Source organism: Desmodus rotundus, chromosome 2, assembly GCF_022682495.2.
Source record: "Desmodus rotundus isolate HL8 chromosome 2, HLdesRot8A.1, whole genome shotgun sequence".
Classification (NCBI taxonomy): Eukaryota; Metazoa; Chordata; class Mammalia; order Chiroptera; family Phyllostomidae; genus Desmodus; species Desmodus rotundus.
In genome coordinates this window covers 204,746,496-204,764,423 of record NC_071388.1, presented here as the reverse complement: position 1 = coordinate 204,764,423, position 17,928 = coordinate 204,746,496, and the positions used below count along the sequence as shown (strand labels likewise).

Here is a 17,928-nt window from a genome sequence, read left to right as displayed (position 1 = left end):
TTAAGCCTTATGTCCACTAGAATAACTTGAGGAGCTTTTGGGAAAAAATACTGATGCCTGGGCCCCCACACCCAGAGATTATGAATCAGCTGGTCAGGGCTGGAGCCCAAGCATCAGCCCAGTTTAAAAGCTCCCCAGGGAATTCCAACAAGCAGTTGGAATTGAGACCCACCAGCCTCTGTGACGGGTAGGGATCTCAGAGAAGGACATTCTGCTTGGCAGTGGCCAGAGACCCTCTTCAAGTCCTGCCTCATCTCACGACCCCTCACAAGAAATGGACTCTTCCAGAGTGGTTAGCGGAGGCCAGTCCCCAGTGCGATCCTTGGGGGGCCTTTCTCTCTTAAACCTCTCAGCTTGCCTGGGACAGGCCTGGTTAACGCCCCTTGTCTTGGCGTGATAATTAATAGCATTGCACTTGCAGAAGTGTCCTGACTTGGATAATACACAGTGGGACCGCTCACCCTTGAGGGTATGCTGCCTCTTGCCTGCACGCCCTTGTACTCACCCTCCTGACTCAGCCTCGGACCACCCTTCCTGCCCCGCCAGCTGTCCTGGCAGGTTTGGAAGATACCAGGTGGGCATCTCCGAAGCAGAGGGGCACGTCCCAGCAAGGGCCAGACCCTAATTCCCCATCTTTCCAGCTGGATTTAGTAAAACCCCACAAGGAGAAGCAGCCCCTAGGTAGGAGGCCAGTGCGGACCCGCACCCAGCATCAAAGCCACACCTCCAGTCCTCACACCATGAAAATTCCATTTACCCACTGCCTGGCCACGTGGGACACAGCTCACCTGCACCAACCCACTGCCTTTGTGCCTTTGTCATCACCCCTCTGTCACCAAACTGCCCAACTGATCCAATCGGTAAGAGAGCCGATTAGAGGGGTCAGGGTGTAAGCTGACTCTTCCACAGGGACACGTGAGCAAAGCCCCCGAAGACCCCAGAGCTCAGAGAGGTGTCAGTGTCACCCTTTCCCCTCTCTTTCCACCTCCACCTGGTGACATAGCTGTCACCGTGAAGACCGAGTGCCCCAGAGCAGCTTCGTGTCAGAGATGTGCATTCAACAGCTCAATCCCTGCTGCCCGCCCCCCCTTCTGAGTCATCTGATCGATCGGGACTTCATTCGTACCTTTAACTACATCACCTACACAAAAATAACTTCTTATAACTGTGGTGGGCTGGATCATGGCCCCCCAAGACACACCCAGGTCCGAACTCTCAGAGTCAGTGAGGGTGGCATTATTTGGAAAAAGAGTCTTTGCAGATGTAATTAAGCGAAGGCTCACCCTGGGTTATCCAGTTGTGCCCTGCATCCAGTGATGGGTGTCCTGACAAGGGACAGAAGAGGTAACGTGGGAGAAGGAGAAAGGCATCAGAAGACAGAGGCATTAAAGTGATAGAGCTGTGAGCTGGGAATGCCTGGGGCCACGGAAGCCAGAAGAGACCAGGAAGGATCCCACCCTAGAGCCTTTGAGGGGAGCGCAGCATTTCTGACACCCCGACTTTGGACATCCAGCGTCCAGACCTGAAGAGAGCACATTTCTGTTGTTTTAGCTGCCAGCTTTGTGGTCACTTGTTGTGGCAGCCCTGGGAACTGATCCGATGGCTTCAGCTAGCTTGATTTTCCTAGACGCTGCCTTACCTCCCTGCGGAGCCGTTCCCCACCCGTCTGCCTGAGCAGACACACACAGACACACTCAAATACACCCACAGCCGCACATCTCTGCTCCCTGACAGCATTGTCTCAGCCTTTCCCCAGAAACGCTTCTCCCCAAGAAGAAGTGGGACTCACTGGATAATTTATTGAGACATGCACAGAAGCCGGGGCCCAGAGCACACAGAGCTCTCCGCGCCTGCCCCATCGAGGGGCTCTGGGAAGCCAGGCTCCTTTGGTTTTGGGGCTGAAAACAGAATCCTCCGAGAAGGTGAAACAGCCAAGGAGGACGGGGCCCAGAAGCAGACCTCATACTTTCCACAAGGGGAGCCAAGAGCACCTGTGAAGTCAGAGGCAGGCCCATCAGTCTCTCAGTCTGGCGGGCAAGAATTGGGGGTGGGGTGAAGCATGTGGCAGGCTCACCAAGATGGAAATTCAGCTGGGAAGGCTTGCTTCAGGGTGAACATGAGGAAGACAATCTCCTCGTAGTTATTAGATTCATACAGACACCCAAACTGGGGTGAGCCATCAGGGCCGATGCCCAGGCTCTGGAGGTCTGAGTAGGCGCAGCTGCCCTTGGCCAGGAGGGCGGGCTGGGACCAGGCGTCGGGGGCCGGCGGCTGCGTGTTGAGGTAGGCACCCAGGTTGGATCTCTGCTGGGGGTCGGTCGGGTGAGTGTAGAGCAGCCACTTGGCCGAGGAATCTGACCCTGCTCTGGGGCTGGGGAAGCTGATGACGCTGCCGTGGCAGCCGTGGGGAGGCTCCACAAGCTTCTGCACGGTTTGGGTGCCCCTGAAATCGAGCCCGTCGTTGGTGCTCTCGGCCTGGACCCTGGCGTGGAGGGGGCTTCTAGCGTTCAGATACACCACCCTCTGTTTTACATTGCTGACCTCAGCCACCTGGCACTCCAGGGTGTCCTGGGCCACAAAGTTGCCTCTTTCCCACGTGAGCCCGTGGTCGTGGCTGATGAAGCAGAATGCAAAGGGGCTGGGCCCCAGGTGGGTGTGCAGGTTCCGGTAGGCGTAGGCGGGCACCACCAGGCTCTGCACCTCATTGTGCAGCTGCAGACAGTGCCCCGGGCCCACGGCGAACGTGGCCCATTCCTTGTGGGCGGGGCCGATGGCAGAGCCTGTGAGGTCTCTGGCGGGGCTCCAGGATCTCCCATGGTCGGTGCTGGTGACTTGGCACAGCCGAGTCACGTTGACCTTGGTACAGAGCTGGTGGTGCTCGGAGACCTGCCTGGGGATGGCGATGAAGAAGAGGAAGAGGGTCCCTGTCTTCTCATCATATAAGGGGCTTGGGTTCATGGACCGGTGGCCCTCCAGCTGGGCTTGGGCCACCACCTCCTGAGCATGCCACTGAATGTGAGGAGAGGAGAGAAGAGAAGCGCTGCTTTAACGTGATCCGTGGCAATGAGCGGAGCTGATGCTGGGTGGGGACGTCTCATGGGGTTAGGTCCAAGGTCATCGAGGAAAAGTGTTCGTCCAGCACCCTCACACCACCTCCCAGAGCCGTGGGAGCCAGGCTCCACCTCACCCCCTCCAACGCAGCCCACTGCCTTTGAATGCCCGTTGCCTCTGTTCCCACTGACACAGGTCACAGAGAACCTACAATGGGCTTAGAATAATTTTTATTCCAAGTTAACAGTGGTCACAGAGACCATTTGGGCGTGAACGATTCCCAGCTTCCTCCTGGTTCCCTCAACCGACCAGCCCCACCCAACGTCCTGTTCTGGAAAAATGAAGACCAGGCAGAACTGCGGTCATCTGACTTGCGTGGGGCAGAATATGACAGTCACCTCCTGTCTTCTACATATCACACTCTAGTTACGCAGCCTGGGGGGGGGGCTCGTCTCCACGAGAGTAAGGGTCACATGGAGCTTCCGTGATCCCTGAGTCTATGCCATCCGTGAGGCCCCTCTGCTGTCTACCCCATTCGGTGACAGCTGTCTCCCCGAGAGTGAGTCAAAAGGCGGGCTCTGTTGGGAGTCTTACACCATCTCATCTGCCCTGACCCCAAATCCTGGGGGGCGGGTCATAGGAGCCCCATCTTACGTCTAGACAATGAGAGGCTTAGATAGGGTACAGGAGTTGTCCAAGGCCACACTTTTGGGAAGTGACGGAACCAGGATTGAACCCAGGCCCTTCTGCTTCCAACCCCATGCTCTGAACTGCTGCTACGTCATAAGGAGCACAGAGTAATGACAATACTGATATTAAAGCCCTGTGTATGTGATACACTGGTCTTGGGTGTCTTTGTCAAAACCAATGACTTGCTATACCTGCTGGAACGTGGGGACACAGCAACCACTCCCACCCTCCCCAGCCCCCACTCCCCAGGTTGTTTACTGAAAGGACACAACCCCAGTTATGTGACAAACTAGTCTTCCCTCGGGTTCTCAGTAACACAGGAAAACCTTTCCGAACATCAGCTTCCCAGGACTGGTCCGGTCATGACCTGAAGCCGATGCTGCCGGGCCACCTGGACTTGTTCCTAGAGAACCCAAGTTTTCTGGGTGACCCCTTGGGGACACTTGCTCTGCCTCATCCATGATAGGGGGCCCTGGGCCCCTCCTGGGTTTCAAAGGCTCCTTTCCCTCTGTCCCCCAGATCCCAGCCATCTAAGGGTGGCATGGTCCCGTATTCCCACCGGGGCTCTTGCAGCCTCATCCTGCCGTACCTGGACCTGATGGGTGGATGCATCGTAGCTTCCCCTGCGCAGGACAATCAGCTCAGCGTGCTCGTCCTTCTTGCTCACCCGCTTTTCCGCGAAGGCCAGCAGGGTCTTCTGCTGCAGCAGGTAGAGCAGAGCAGGGATTCTGTAGCTGTGCGTTCCCGACCAGAACACTCTCTCCTTCTGCAGCACAGGGCAGGGTGCCATGGGGCCTAGGGGAGGCACAGAAAAGGTCCCCTGCGGTCACATCCTGAGAGGGGCCCGAGCCATCCTCCCAGGCGGGGACTGCCCACCCCATGGGCCAGTTGACCGAGGCTGTTGGCCTGTCCTCCTTCCCCACAGGATTTGTCCCCCTGATTACCTTCCAAGGTCCTGTCTACCAGCTCTGCACGTGCCTGCCTTGGAGTTTGGCGGCGCTCTGTCCATGAGACTTTGGGGAAGGGGAATTTGGAAAAGTGTATTTTGTGTTGAATTTTTATTCTAAGTGAACAAACCTCATGAGGACAAGTCTGTGATAACCTTCAACCGCTTTTGCCAATCAAATGCTAAGCCTCGGTTTGGACAGGAGGCCTTGCCAAGTGACATTCTGCGGCTGTCAGACTGCCAGAGAATGACACATATGTGCTTTTTATAACTGCAGAGCCCTGGAAAGTCACCTTAGAAAAACAGAAAAAGAGGGGGAAGCCTTGACTTTCCAGGCTCACTGCTGCCAGCCACCCGAGGCTGCGTTGCCAGCCGCCCCCAGCGTGTGGGCTGAACCCAGGGCCAGGGCTGCATGTCTGGAGTGGAAGACAGAGGCTTCTGACAGCTCACCTGGGCTGGGAGGGTCCTCCAGAGGTACAAAAAAATAAACATTAAAAATAAGCATTTGGCCAAAAGGGGCAGGGGGCGGGCAGAGATAACCTGGTGACTGTGTGTGACAGTGGCCTCCATGCTGGGCCACCTGGGTCCCCAGCTGCAGCGAGGGCAGGCTGCAGAGCAGGGGGCCCTCCACTGAGCAGGAGGAAGAAGATGGCCCTCAGCTGAAGAGAACCCCCTGCTGGTCATCCCAGGGGAGGACCGCAGCTGGGCTGGCCTGCCCAGAGCTCCAAGACCTGGCCCCTGGACCTGACTGGATGTCCTGCGGGCAGACCCAGGCTCCGGGCTCCTGAGGGCCGGCTGCGGCTTCCCCAGGACACAGGCAGTGTCCCCTCTGCATGCCCCTTCCCACTGCTTGCATTTTCCCTGCCGGGTATGTTATTGTCTGTTTACAACTTACTTAACACGTCTGAGAAATATGTGCAAACCATCAGTACTGCAGCCGATTCGAGAAGCACAGCATTGTTAGGACAGTATCACAGGTAAAACTAGCAAGGGCGAAGGCCACCACGGTGAAAATGCTCAGCTACCCAAACGGGGGGAAAAGGACTAAGTCTTTGTGATAAAATCTCGACCTGAAAGATTGGAGTCCCAGCAGATAGGGCTTGGCAGCCCAAACGGTGGCTGAGGAAACTTCATGAGGAAATGTAGGTCAGACAAAAATCAATACGATTCAAAATGGAAATGAAAATGGGGGAAAGATTCAGCATAACAGTAATGTTCTCTAGAAAATTGATCGGGATTTACTTAGGCTCCGGGGTGTTTGCCTGGGAGTGGAATTGCCGGGCTGTGTGGGAATTCTGTGTTTAACTTGCTGAGGAGCTGCCAGACTGCTTCCCGCGGCGGCTGGACCAGCTCACACCCTGCCAGCCAGTAAGGGTACAGGGTTCCAGTCTCTCCACCTCCTCCTCCCCTTGCGCGATTGTGGCTTTTGAAAATCGTCACCCCGGTGGGTGCGTAGTTGTGAGCCCTGAGGACTAGGTGATGTCCAGCATCTTCCCCTGTGCTCCTTGGCTACCAGGAGTGGGATTGTAGCCCAGAGGCAATGGGAAGATTCGGAATGTGTTTACACAAGGGAGTGATCTAACCTGATTTATTTATTTTTTTAGGAAGTCATTCTTTTAGCTTCAGGGGACAGGGGGCAGAGGGTGAATCTAATGCAATTTTCCAGGGGAGATGAAATAAAAGCCTGGAGAAGCAGACTCCGTGGCAACAGAGAGGGGAGCCTGGCTCATAGAGAGAAAACAGCAGAATTCACATGATTTGGAGGGCGAATTAGGGAGGATTTGAGAATGCCCGAGTTTCAAGGATTCTGAATGGATTTCCACAGCACCTCTGATGGTTTTCTGCAATTCCTCCTTTAGACTCAGATCCTCCAGGGTAGGGACAAGTTTATCCTTCCATCCAGTGAAGATTTACTGTGCTCTGGCCTCGAGCCCTGCATTGTTCTGGGAACTGGGGAAGCTTGTGAATAAAACAAACTCACCCTGGGCCCCCAGGCTGCTAGTCTTTGTCCCTCGTGTGTTTAGAGCCACAGCTGGTACAGGAGGGAGTGGGGTGGAGGAAAAGGGCACCTTGGGGTCCATTCTAGAGGGTCCTTCTCTATTCTCAGTAACTCAGTACCAGCCCAAACTCACACATGCGTGGCTAATACCAGTCCCCAAATGTCCTCACAGTAATGACAGCAAACACGTAAGTAGCTGGGCACTCTTCACATGTTATATAATATTTTTTCATTGAAAGTTGTATTTACAAACTGTATTATTTACATTACAGCTCACAGATGGTCCTCACTCAGTCCCCAGGACGCCCCCATGAAGGCGATGCTATCATTCCCATTGTACAGATGAGCGGACGGAGCTCGCCCAGCCCTAAAGCATCAGAGCTGGGTCTACAGACACTTCTAACCCAGTCTCCCTCTGAAGTAGGGGTGGGGGGGCGGGGTGTGTGGAAAGTGTCACCTTCCTGCACTTCATTACTTCCAGGGCTGCATCAGCCCCCGGTGGAGGTGGCTGCCCACTCAGCCCCAGCTCTGGCTCAAACTTGGCAGCTGCTTCAGGCTGAGGTAGTGGAAAGAGAAATCAGTTAGGAATTGGATTCTGGGTCTAGGTTCATGTCCAACAGGTTATGCATCTCTGGGCAGGGACCTTCTGCCTGGGGTCTGGCTCCCCGCCAGGCAGGAAGGGGGCTGGAGGAGGTGACCCTGAGGACCTGACCCCCCGGGGGAGGCTGGGCGGGGTCTCAGCAGACAGGCAATCAGAGAGACAACAGTGCCAGCCTTCACCCTGAGACACTGCTGTTTTGTAGGTCAAAAAGGGTTGAATGGTGGCAATTTCAGACGGTCCCACCTAAGGCTACCAGCAGCCGCTGTGGCTTGTAGCCTTGTGGGCGCCAAGCCCAGGGTGAAGCATCTTACACTAGGAAGCTCACTTCTCCCCACTCAGCCCACGAGGCCGGCTCTTGAGCTCCCACCTCAGAATGGGGAAGCTGAGAAGTGAGTCAGGGAGGTGGCGGATGACTTCCTGGAGCCGCTGAAGGTGGGAGGATTTGAGCCTGGATCTGCCTTATTTTGGAACAGACGCCCCTAACCACTGGCCTCTCCTGCCACAGACCCCCAGCTGGGACTCTGAAGTCTGAAAGCTCCTAACCAAAGGCCAGAGGTGGAGGGGCCCTGCCCGCCTTCTCTCTCCTCCTGGGAGCACCGTGGCTGCTGGTGTTCCCTCACCCCCTTCAGGAGGACTCTGCCAATTCACAACTCTGTGTTGAACACGCTCCGTGGGCCGGGAGACAGGTAAACACACGAGCCCTGGGCCCCGCCTTCCAGGAGCCCGTGGTGATAAGTGACAGCCAGTGCTTCTGGGGGGCAAGACAGAGGCGCACTCTGCAGCATTTCCCAGAGGAATGGCCCTTGTCCTCGGGGCCCGTTTTGGGTGGAACACTGGCCTGTTGGCTGCCACGTTGAAATAACACCATCTCTCCAAAGAGCAGACAGAGCCTGCATGTGGTCTGCCTCAGCTCCAGCAAAGCAAGCGTGTGGGTCAGCTTCTTTCCCCCAAGAAAACCACAACTCCACCAGGCTCAACAACTCAGCTTGGGCCCTGGCCGGGTAGCTCAGTGGGTTAGAGGCGCCTTCCCGACACACCAAGGTTGTGGGTTGGACCCCTGGTCAGGGCACATACAAGAAGCAACCAATGAATGTGTAAGTGAGGGGAACAATTTGATGTTTCTTTCTTTCTCTCTCTCTCAAATCAATAAATAAAAATTTAAAAACACAAACAAACACCCAAACAACCCCACTTGGGCCTGGGGCTCCATGGGGCTTCCCGCCCCAGGTGAGTGGGACTTTCACAGCTCCCAGGCCAGGCCAGGACCACTGAGCATCCTTCTGGAAGTTCAGACCAGCAATAACATGAGGGTAAAGTGAGGCGTTTTCTTGAACTGGCTGATCTGAATTTCCTTCCCACACCCCCCAAAAAGTGGGTGCCATCCCAGGGATTGAGAGGCCGTGAGCTGGCACACTTAAAAATTACCACCATCTGAGGCATCCCCAAGCATGGTACCATCACCCGTAATTACCTGGTACAGAAGAACTCCTGTTTATATCAACAAGGGGACAGGTGGGTTGATTCCGAGGGAAACTGGACCTCAGGGAGAGAGGGTTCCAGGTTGGATCCTGGGTCCTGGCTTGAAAATCAGCGTGCGTGAGCAGAGGCAGCAGGAACCCAGCTTCTAGAAGGACAGGGCAATTCCTGAGCTTCCCCTGGCTTTACCCCGAGTCTCACAGCCTCCACCACCGAGTCTGGGCCTATAAACACCTGAGGGAGGCCCCGACTTCTGCCACCCACTCATCTGCCATCCTGTTCCAGGGTGATGTCAGCATACAGACCCAGCCCTGGCCCAGTTGGGATGCTGTGAGCTGGGAAGGAGCCCTGTACATTGTCATGCTGAATCAGAATGAGCTGCAGGCCACCTGAGTCAAGCTTGCCTCTTGAACAGATGCAGTGGGCCAAGTGTGGCGTCAGGGACCTGAGACTTCCGGGGCCAAGGAGGGTCTGCACATGCAGCAGGGGCTGGGGCCACCCAGGCCTCAGCTTCTCTTCTGGCTCTGCCCGGGCCAGCTGGGTGACCAGGGCAGCTTTCTTCCTGTCTTGTGACATCAGTTCCCTCCTCTGAAAAATGGGAGCGACGACGTCACAGGAGATGCCAAGCTGCCTGGGAGCAGACGGTATGACTCGCCTGCTACTGCCACCCAGCACCTGCGGCATCTCGGATACATCACTGGTGCGCTGCCCAACTCACCAGCTGAGTGAATGGGGGGCAAGGCTGCCTTTGCCAGCAGGGCCACCCCACCAGGTGAGCATTCACATGGCCCGTCTAAACCCCCTCTAAACCCCACACCCCACATCAGCACGTGGACGGACGTGGCAACAAGCCCTTTGATTCCGGGCCCCCCACAGCGTGCCTAACCAGACCTGCCACGGGCCCGAGCTCACTCCCAGGAGGAGAGTCTGTGGCTGACACACAGCCAGAAAGTGAGCATCGCCCACCTCACCCCAGTCCACCGCCAGTGTGGGGGAGGCCGCAGGAGCTGGAAAAATCAGAAGGCAGTCCATTCAGTTCAAAGGGCACTTCTTAGCCTAGAATAGAGGGATGAGGGAGGTTCCCCCTCACCTATTCCCCCTCCCTCCGCTGGACACCGTTCTTTCCCAGCATCTTCAGCTCTGGAGGGTTCCTGTGGCTCAGAGCCTAGTGCAGCAACAGCTTGGGGCCTCTTTCCTGGGAGGTCAGGGTGATACCTTCAAGGCCAGTTCTGGGTCCCCTTGTTCCTGCTCTGGTCTAACCTTCTTACGGCCGTGGGTTGACATTGGAATTATGTTTGAGAGTCCCAAGCAAAGGCCGGCCCATATGAACACCCTGGTAAGCCCAGACCCCAGCACTGACACCCAGCCCCAGTCCCCGCCCTCCATCCCCCACCAGAGGTCCAGGAATCACCTTGAAGTCGACGCTGTTACATTCCGGTTGCTCTCCTGCTAATTCACTGGGCCCAGAAGGGGGGTTTCAAAAGTGAGGTAAGTGCAGTTGGTGGCTCATTAAAGAAATCATAACTCATCCATAAAGTGAATTTTAGGCAGCTGGTGAATTAAAGGCATGCGTTAAAGATAATGCGTGAGGAAATGCTGGGACCGTGTGAACTGCAGTACAAAGAGCGGGATCAGCTACGATCCACTTCTATAAATTTGCATATTATATACTCAAAAATCTTTATGAAAAATAAACAAACCTTGTATCGAAATAGGTATTACTGCACTCCCAAAACTTAGCATGGTGCCTAGAACAAAATAGGTATTTAGCAAATATCTCGTGAACATAGAATGAATAAGTAAGTATCATCATCCATTTTAACCAGTGGGATTACAAATGATGCTTCTTTACTTCCTGTACTCTTCCAGGCGCAGACGATTTGATTATTACTTTAAAAAGGCATTATTTTTAAAATGATCATAAGTGATATAATGACAGGCTTTAAAACACAGCTTAAGAGAGCCTATTAACTCTACCCTGGCCGGACCATCAACTGGAAATACACTTTCAAAGGGGCCCAAAGAGCTTGTAAAAGTGGGCTTGACTCAGCATGAGTCTTAAACTCATATTTGACTTCAAGGGATCGATCGATTAAGAGTTCCCGAATATTCACTGTATGTGTGCACACAGTCAGCCCACACCACGCTCACCTGGGGAGAAGAGAAAGGTCATGGATACGGACCCAGAGCTCCCAGTGCTTATTGTTTACGTGGGGAACAAAGACGAACACCCAAGGGACAGAAGCCAGTGAAGGTAGGCACCCAGTGGTGGGGGGTGGACTGTGAGGGGGACAGTGATGAAGGGCAAGGGGAAGTGTTGAGAACAGGGGTAGTCAGGAAGACTCCCTGGAGGAAGGGGTATGACGTGGGCTAGACCAGGAAGAAAAGTAAAATTTACAGAATCAGAGCTGGAATTTCAGCAGGAGAGCACAGGCCAGCACGTAGTGGGTGCTCAGTTTGAGTATGAGGAAGTGAGGGGGTGGGCCTTGCCTGGCTGGGGTCATCACTACTTTTGGGATCTCTGGTGGCTCTGAGGGTTTTTCCTCATCTTTGATGTTCTGCAGTCTCGCTATGGGCTGTCCAGGTGTGAATTTCTTTTTATGTAGCTTGTCTGGGACTCCACATGCTTTCCACACTCACGTCTCTTCGATTGTGAAAGTTTCCCCGTCGTTAACGCTTGAACGTTGCCCCCCCTCCTCTCTCTCCCTCAGGACAGCCTATTAAAGGGGTGTTTGGTTTTCTTGCTTTGTTCTCCAGATGTCTTTTGACTAATTCTTCACATTTTTCATCTCTTTGCTTCCTGGTGCTTCATTCGGGGTGATTTTCTCAGATATACCTTCCAAATCACTAAATCTAGACTTGTGTGTAGCTAAGTCTTTTAAAATGCAATGCTTTTTATCGCCACACTTTCTATTTAGTCCTTCCTTGAATTTGCTTTGTAATCATTTCCTCAGCATTAAAAAGCAGTGAGCTCGGGAGCCATGAAAACCTTAAACGAACATGGCTCAGTGGGAGAAGCCGATCCGATGCGGCTGCACACCGGGCGATTCCAGCTTGGTGACATTCTGGAAAAGGCAGAAGAACCATGGCGACAGTGAAAAGATCAGTGATTCCCAGGGACTGGGGGCGGGGCCAAATAGGAGAAGTACCGACAATTTTTAGGGCAGTGAAAACACTCTTCGTATGCCACCCTAATGGACATGTCATCAAGCATCTGTCCCAACACACAACACCGAGTGACTTCTACTGTGAACAACAGGCTTGGGTGAGGGTGATGAGTCGGTGTAGGCCCATCGGCTGTAACAAGTGCACTACTGTGGCTGGTAACGGGGGTGGCTGGGCATGTGGGGGGGCAGGGAGTACCGTGTTTTGCTGTGTTTTTGCCCCAATTTGTGAGGGAAAAGTGAGGATGCACAGTATGCATGGGTGTAATGATTACACACCACGGGGAGAATAATCCGGTGTGTAATGTGCACAAAATGTGGGTGCGCATCACACACGGCAAGACATGGATATGGGAAACCTCGGTACCTTCCCCTCAGTTTGGCTGTGAACCTGAGACTGCTCTACAAAACTAAAGTCTTCGATGTTTAAAAATGATTACCTCGTCTCGTTTTACACGTTACTCATTCATCTCTTTGAGCATTTTTTTTTGTCTCTTTTTATTTTATTATTTCTCTTTCCTCATGTGTGAACTCCTCCATTTTTGTGGGAGACTTTTCTTGGTATTAAACTTCCTGAAATGCTTTATAACTTGTTATAATACTATTTTTTAATGTTTTTTAACATTTTTAAATTGTTGTTCAATTACAGTTGTCTCTATTTTCCCCTCATCCCTCTCCCCTGCCCTGCCCACCCCCCACCTCCCACATTCAATTCTCCCCCCGCCCCGTTTTCTTCGTCCATGGGTCCTTTACACATGTTCCTTGACTTGACCCCTCCCCTTCTTCAATGATTCATACTCTTTTAGATTCTTCATATTGGTCTTCCTCAAGTGTTTGATAATTGCTGTGTGCGGGCTCACCCTCCATGGGAATCATCTCTCGGGTGTGGCGGTGGAGGTGCTCCCCCTAGTGGTCCCACCCGTGCCCCAGAACGTGGACACCTCCCCAGAGCTGTCTGTCCCTAAGTCTCCTGGACTCACACTTCCTCAGCTATCTCTCTCGGTTTCTATCTTACCGTTTCTGCACTTCATGAGCGGCAAAAGTGCAAGCCCCACCGGCAAGCCCAGCTTATTCTCTGTTTTCTTGTAGGTGATTCGATTTCTGCTCAGGGCCTAAGACGTCTTTTAACTCATGAGCTGTAAGTTCTCTCCCAGCCTCCTGCCGCGTTCAAGTCCAAAGGCTGTGATTCTTGCTCTCCCATAACTGTCAACTCAAGTACATCCCCAGCCGTGCGTGTGATGGTCCTGAAAGCACCCATTCACCCGGGCAGATAGAGAATTACCTAAGAGTTACCTGTTCGCTTATGGCACCTAGAGACTTTGCCTTCTTGCCCTCGAAATCAAATATCACACACATGATACACATATATGCGATAGACCTGTGTCTGTATTCGGCATTCCTGTGTGCTCAGGAAATTTCTTGTGACCTTGGGCAAGCTATTTAACCTCTGCTGGTCTGGCTTCCACATCAGAAGACTGTGGTGGCGATTGAACAAATCAGTTCCCGTAAAGGGCGTACAACGGAGCCTGACCCAAAGGCGGGCAATGTCGTTGCGGTAATTACTCACGCTTCTGCCCCATTCTTCTTCTTGACCAGGCTAGTCACGTGCCTTTATGCCTTTCAAATGTGTTTTTGAAATAACAACACAATTTAAAAAATGTCAAACATTTAAATTTCTTTCCTCTCCCCAGCCCCAACTCAAACTTTACATGGGAAGTTAGTAGATAATCTTTTTAAAAAATTATCTTATAATGAATTAAACTTATTACACTTGAACGTTCTATGCCCACCAATGCACAATTATAATAATCACCTTAAAATAACGAGCTTATCGTTATTAAGTCCACTAATGATCTATCAAAAGTTACCACCCAGAAAACCTTACAAAAGCTTCTGGTCAAGAGCATCTCAGGTCTTGAAAGAGTTTCTCCCGTCTTATCCATTCAGGCTGCTCCCACAAAATGCCCCACAGACTGGGGGGCTTCTAAACAACAGAAATTAATTTCTCACAGTTCAGAGACTGGGAAGTTCAAAATCAAGGCACTGGCAGATTCTGTTTGTGGGGAGAGCCCACTTCCTGGTTCATAGCTGGCCGTCCTCGCTCCAGCGGAAGGGGCAAGGGCGCTCTCGGGGTCTGCCTCAGAGGGGCACCAACTGCATCCAGGACGGCTCCGTCCTCAGGCCCCCCTGAGCACCTCCCACAGGCCCCACCTCCTAACGCCATCACCTTGGGAGTTAGGTTTCAACATATCAGTTTTGAGGAGACACAAACATTCAGTCTATGGCCGTCAGGATCACCCCAGAATAGTCCTATAGCAGAACTATAGATGATCAGTGAAAAGAGTGAAGTATTTAAGGTGTGCTGCATTGGAAGACTGCCAAGGCAACGGAGACAGAGGAGGACATATATGTTGTGGTCCAGCTGAAATAAAACACAGATATGGGTGTGTGTGTGTGTGTGTGTGTGTGTGTGAGAGAGAGAGAGAGAGAGAAAGATTATGTAGAGAGAACATTTCCAGCATGCTCACGAAACTGTGAACAGAGGTTATGTAAAATGTTTTCGAGAGGAAAGTGACAAGCTCAGGGCTGTGCCAGCACAGTCACGTGGCAGATGGAGTGGGATGGGGTGGGAAGGACTGGGAGCAACCAGCAGAGAGAGAATCCAGGAGACCGTGGACAGGACATTGCAGCGGCCTGGGTCAGGGCTGACTGGGCCAGCTCGGAAGCAGAGATGGCGTGGAGGAAGCAGCGCAAAACAAGATTCATGTTCAAGGTGCTCCCAGTGGTACCCCCAGGGCCTAGCACCCTGTCCACATCTGCCAGGCGCCCCACAAATGTGTGAAATGGATGGTCTCCCACATGAAGATTACAGTTCCAGCTCCCAAACGCATCCGTCCGCGCACCTCAGGAGGCAAATCCCACAGACCCTTTCACCCTCTTCCCCGAGCTCACTCACCTGGCCCTGGACCTCAGCGGGGTCAGGAGATGGGGTCAGGACGCGGGGTCCACAGGCAGGCTAGGCCGGGGCGCGGGGAATGCAGGTACAGCTCGGAGCTGGGCCCTGTGCGCACGTGGCAAGGAGAGGGGTCTCCAGAAAGCTGTGGGGCCCTGCTCTCCTCAGAAGCTAAGGGAAGGCAGGAAAATCACTAGTGAGAAAGCGGGAGAGTCGGCCAAGAAAACCAGATCTAACCCTACACACACGCACGCACGCACTTGCATGCCCACACCGGCTACCATCACTCGTTGCACTTAGGAGGTACTTAAAATAGGTTCTTTTTTTTTTAACTGAGTAAGACAAAGAAAGAAGGGTGAGTAGGAGGAAAAGGAATCTCAAGGGTGTGGCATGCGAGGACCAGTTGAAAGAGAACTGATGCTCCTGAAGAACAGAGCACCCAGTGGACTCTCCCCGCCAAAGCCCTGTGTGCGAAGGCTCGGCTGGGAGCCTCTGGTGGTGGGGACAGTGAGGGGGAAGAGGGAATAATTGTATCATCCTGGTATCTTCTGAGCCTAACATGGGGTCTGGCTTAGAGTTTCCTGTTCAAATGTTTGTTAAATGGGTGGATGGAAGGATGGATAGATGGAAGGGTAGGTAGGTGGGTGGGAAGGTGGGTGGATGGAAGGATGGGTGGACAGATGGATGGACGGATGGATGGATGGACAGACAGATGGATGGAAGGGTAGGTAGGTGGGTGGGAGGATGGAGGGTAGATGGATGGATAAGAGGCTACTTCTGTCTGGCTTTCAGAGGCAAAACTGAACCCACTGCTGTATGGCGACTGGGTGGCTGTGACGGACAGCTCTCACAGACGGCCCTCAGCAACTCTTCCCCCTGGTGGTCGCGCCTCGGTGTAACCTGCTGTACCTGCTGACTTCCTCCTCATGAGTAGAATACAGGAAAGTGATAGGATGTTACAAAAGACGGTGACTTCCGTCCTCCTGGACTCTGTGTCTGCCACACACGTTGGTGACAGGCCTCCACAGTGGAGAGGCCTCTGTGGCGGCCTCAGGCCAACAGCCAGCGAGGGCCTCAGTCGAACAGCTCACACAGAGCAGAATGTCGCCAAGGACCCCGTGCCTGTGGAAGGAGGTCCTTCCCCACGGAGCTTTGAGATATGGGCCCAGCCCTCCCGGGACGTTCGCTGCAGCCTGTGAGGGGCCCTGGGCAGGGCCGCCATCTGTGCTGGGCCAGACTCCTGGTCACAGGGCCTGTGGGATGCAAATGTGTGTTGTCTGAAGCCACTGAGTTTTGTGTTACTTTGTTGCCATCAATTCGCAGCTAATACAGTGGCAAATTTGAATTTCACATAAAAACGGACATTCTGGCAATTAAACTTGGCAAATGACGGTAGTGGTTAAGAGCCTAGGTTTTGGAACCAGTTGGCCTGAGATTGAATCCTGGGTCCCCAACTCACTAGCTGTGTGGCTTTGGCAAGATGGTCAACTCTCTGAGTCTCTGTTTCTGCATCTTTACAATGAGCACAATTCTCTGCTCATACAGGTCACACAAGGATCACATGAAGTGATCATGTGAGATACCAAGTTCAGGACCTGTCACTGAATAGAAGGTAGCCATTGGGAAATAACAATAATAAATAATAATAATGGAGCGGGTTCCCTCCCAAAGCAGCAAGTGCCCCACTTCCGGAAGTGATGAAGCTGAGGCATGACGGCCACATGCAGGAAGTGAACAGGCCCCTAGAAGACTCTAAGCCCTTTCCTGGGCCTCAGATTCAAGAGCCATATGGAGGCCTGGCCAAGGCCAAGGGCAGAGGATCAGGGGTGTGAGGGACCGTCAGGGCTACTGTGCACTAGGGACCAGTTCCAGGTGTTGCTGGCCTTCAGTGTGGGTGGTACCTTCCCTCCTGCACAGCCACCAGGTCAGGTATGTGGCCACCACCCTCTTTTGGCCCATGGGGCCCAGGAAGGTAAACACCCAGCCAGGAAGTGATTGTCACGGGCATGGGGCCAGCTCGGGCCGAGGCAGGTCTGAAGGTCAGGAATGCCTCCCAGGGATCCCTTTTCCAGCAAGGACAAAATGTCTGCCTGTGGGCTCCTGGGGACAGAGCAGAGGCCGTGTGGACCTTGCTGGGGACAGGCCAGCCTGCTCTGAGGCCCCGGACAGGACAGAGGAGAGGAGCGGAAGAGCCGTCCAGGAGCCCCAACTCCAGGAGCTCCTCACTGGCAGGTGAGCAAAGAGTTTTGGTATTTTTTTATTCAATGAGATGAAGCAAGAGATGGAATGGAGGTTGCAGCCGGGACAGGATAGGAGAGAGCTCAGGCAGGTCTGTGAAGGTGAGGAGACCACCGCCTACCTGCTCACGGAGAGGCAGCCCCAAGAAATAGCCCAGATTTTGCTCCCAAAACCCAGGCTGGTCTCGGCTCAGGCACCACGCTTCCAGCCAGGACTCAGGTTGACTGGCTTTGAACTGGGCTGATGTTTCCTTCCAGGCGCCTCTCCTGGGGTGGCTGTGGGGCCAAGCGGGATAATAAACAGGACTGGTGCCCTAGTTGGTGTGGCTCAGTGGATTGAGCACTGGCCTATGAACCAAAGGGCTCAATTCCCAGTCAGGGCACATGCCCAGGTTGCAGGCCAGGTCCCCAGTAGGGGGCGCGCTTGAGGCAACCATACATTGAAGGGGATATATGGGGCCTCTTGTTCAAAAGTTATTACAAATTTTGAGAATTAAGAACTGGAGAATTATTAAGAATGATAGCAGCAGCGCCTGAAACCAAGGGCGTGACCCTTCTAAGAGCGGGTTCCTGTGTGGCCGCACAACCCACCGCCCCTGGCTCCAGCCCTGAAAACAGACACACTGTGTGCAGACCGTGAGGTGTCAAACAAACCGGGATTGCTCTGAGCCTGCGGCTCCAATCCCAGGGGCAGGAAGCACACCTGGGGGAATGGAAGTCACAGCAGAGAAGTAACAGTCCCCTGCAGGGCCACCCCTCTACATTGCTCCCTGCTGCTCAAGGTCCCACCTCAAAAGGACAGAGGGCCCCA

General features: G+C 53.5%; 2 protein-coding genes across 7 annotated transcripts in view; one reads left to right on the top strand and one right to left on the bottom strand.

The window, feature by feature from the left end:
• Positions 1–1,790: 1,790 nt before the first annotated feature.
• On the bottom strand, positions 1,791–17,472 carry NEU2 (neuraminidase 2). 6 transcript variants are annotated; one of them, XM_045198257.2, is made up of 6 exons: positions 17,240–17,472; positions 14,884–15,051; positions 9,153–9,351; positions 8,759–8,866; positions 4,331–4,536; positions 1,791–3,009 (listed from the first exon to the last, which is right to left on the bottom strand). In XM_045198257.2, exons 3-6 carry the CDS (start codon positions 9,337–9,339, stop codon positions 2,071–2,073), a joined length of 1,440 nt encoding a protein of 479 aa, XP_045054192.2. In that variant the 5' UTR covers positions 9,340–9,351; positions 14,884–15,051; positions 17,240–17,472; the 3' UTR covers positions 1,791–2,070. The 6 variants fall into 6 exon arrangements, with proteins under 6 accessions (XP_045054192.2, XP_045054193.2, XP_045054194.2 ...); XM_045198258.2 differs by lacking the exon at positions 17,240–17,472 and adding an exon at positions 15,790–15,898; XM_045198259.2 differs by lacking the exon at positions 9,153–9,351.
• NGEF (neuronal guanine nucleotide exchange factor) overlaps positions 16,896–17,928 on the top strand; it is an 83,250-nt gene continuing 82,217 nt past the window's right edge. The window contains exon 1 of the mRNA XM_024564210.3: positions 16,896–17,112. The gene's annotated coding sequence lies outside the window, so the exon portion shown is untranslated. The remainder of the gene's footprint in view (positions 17,113–17,928) is intronic.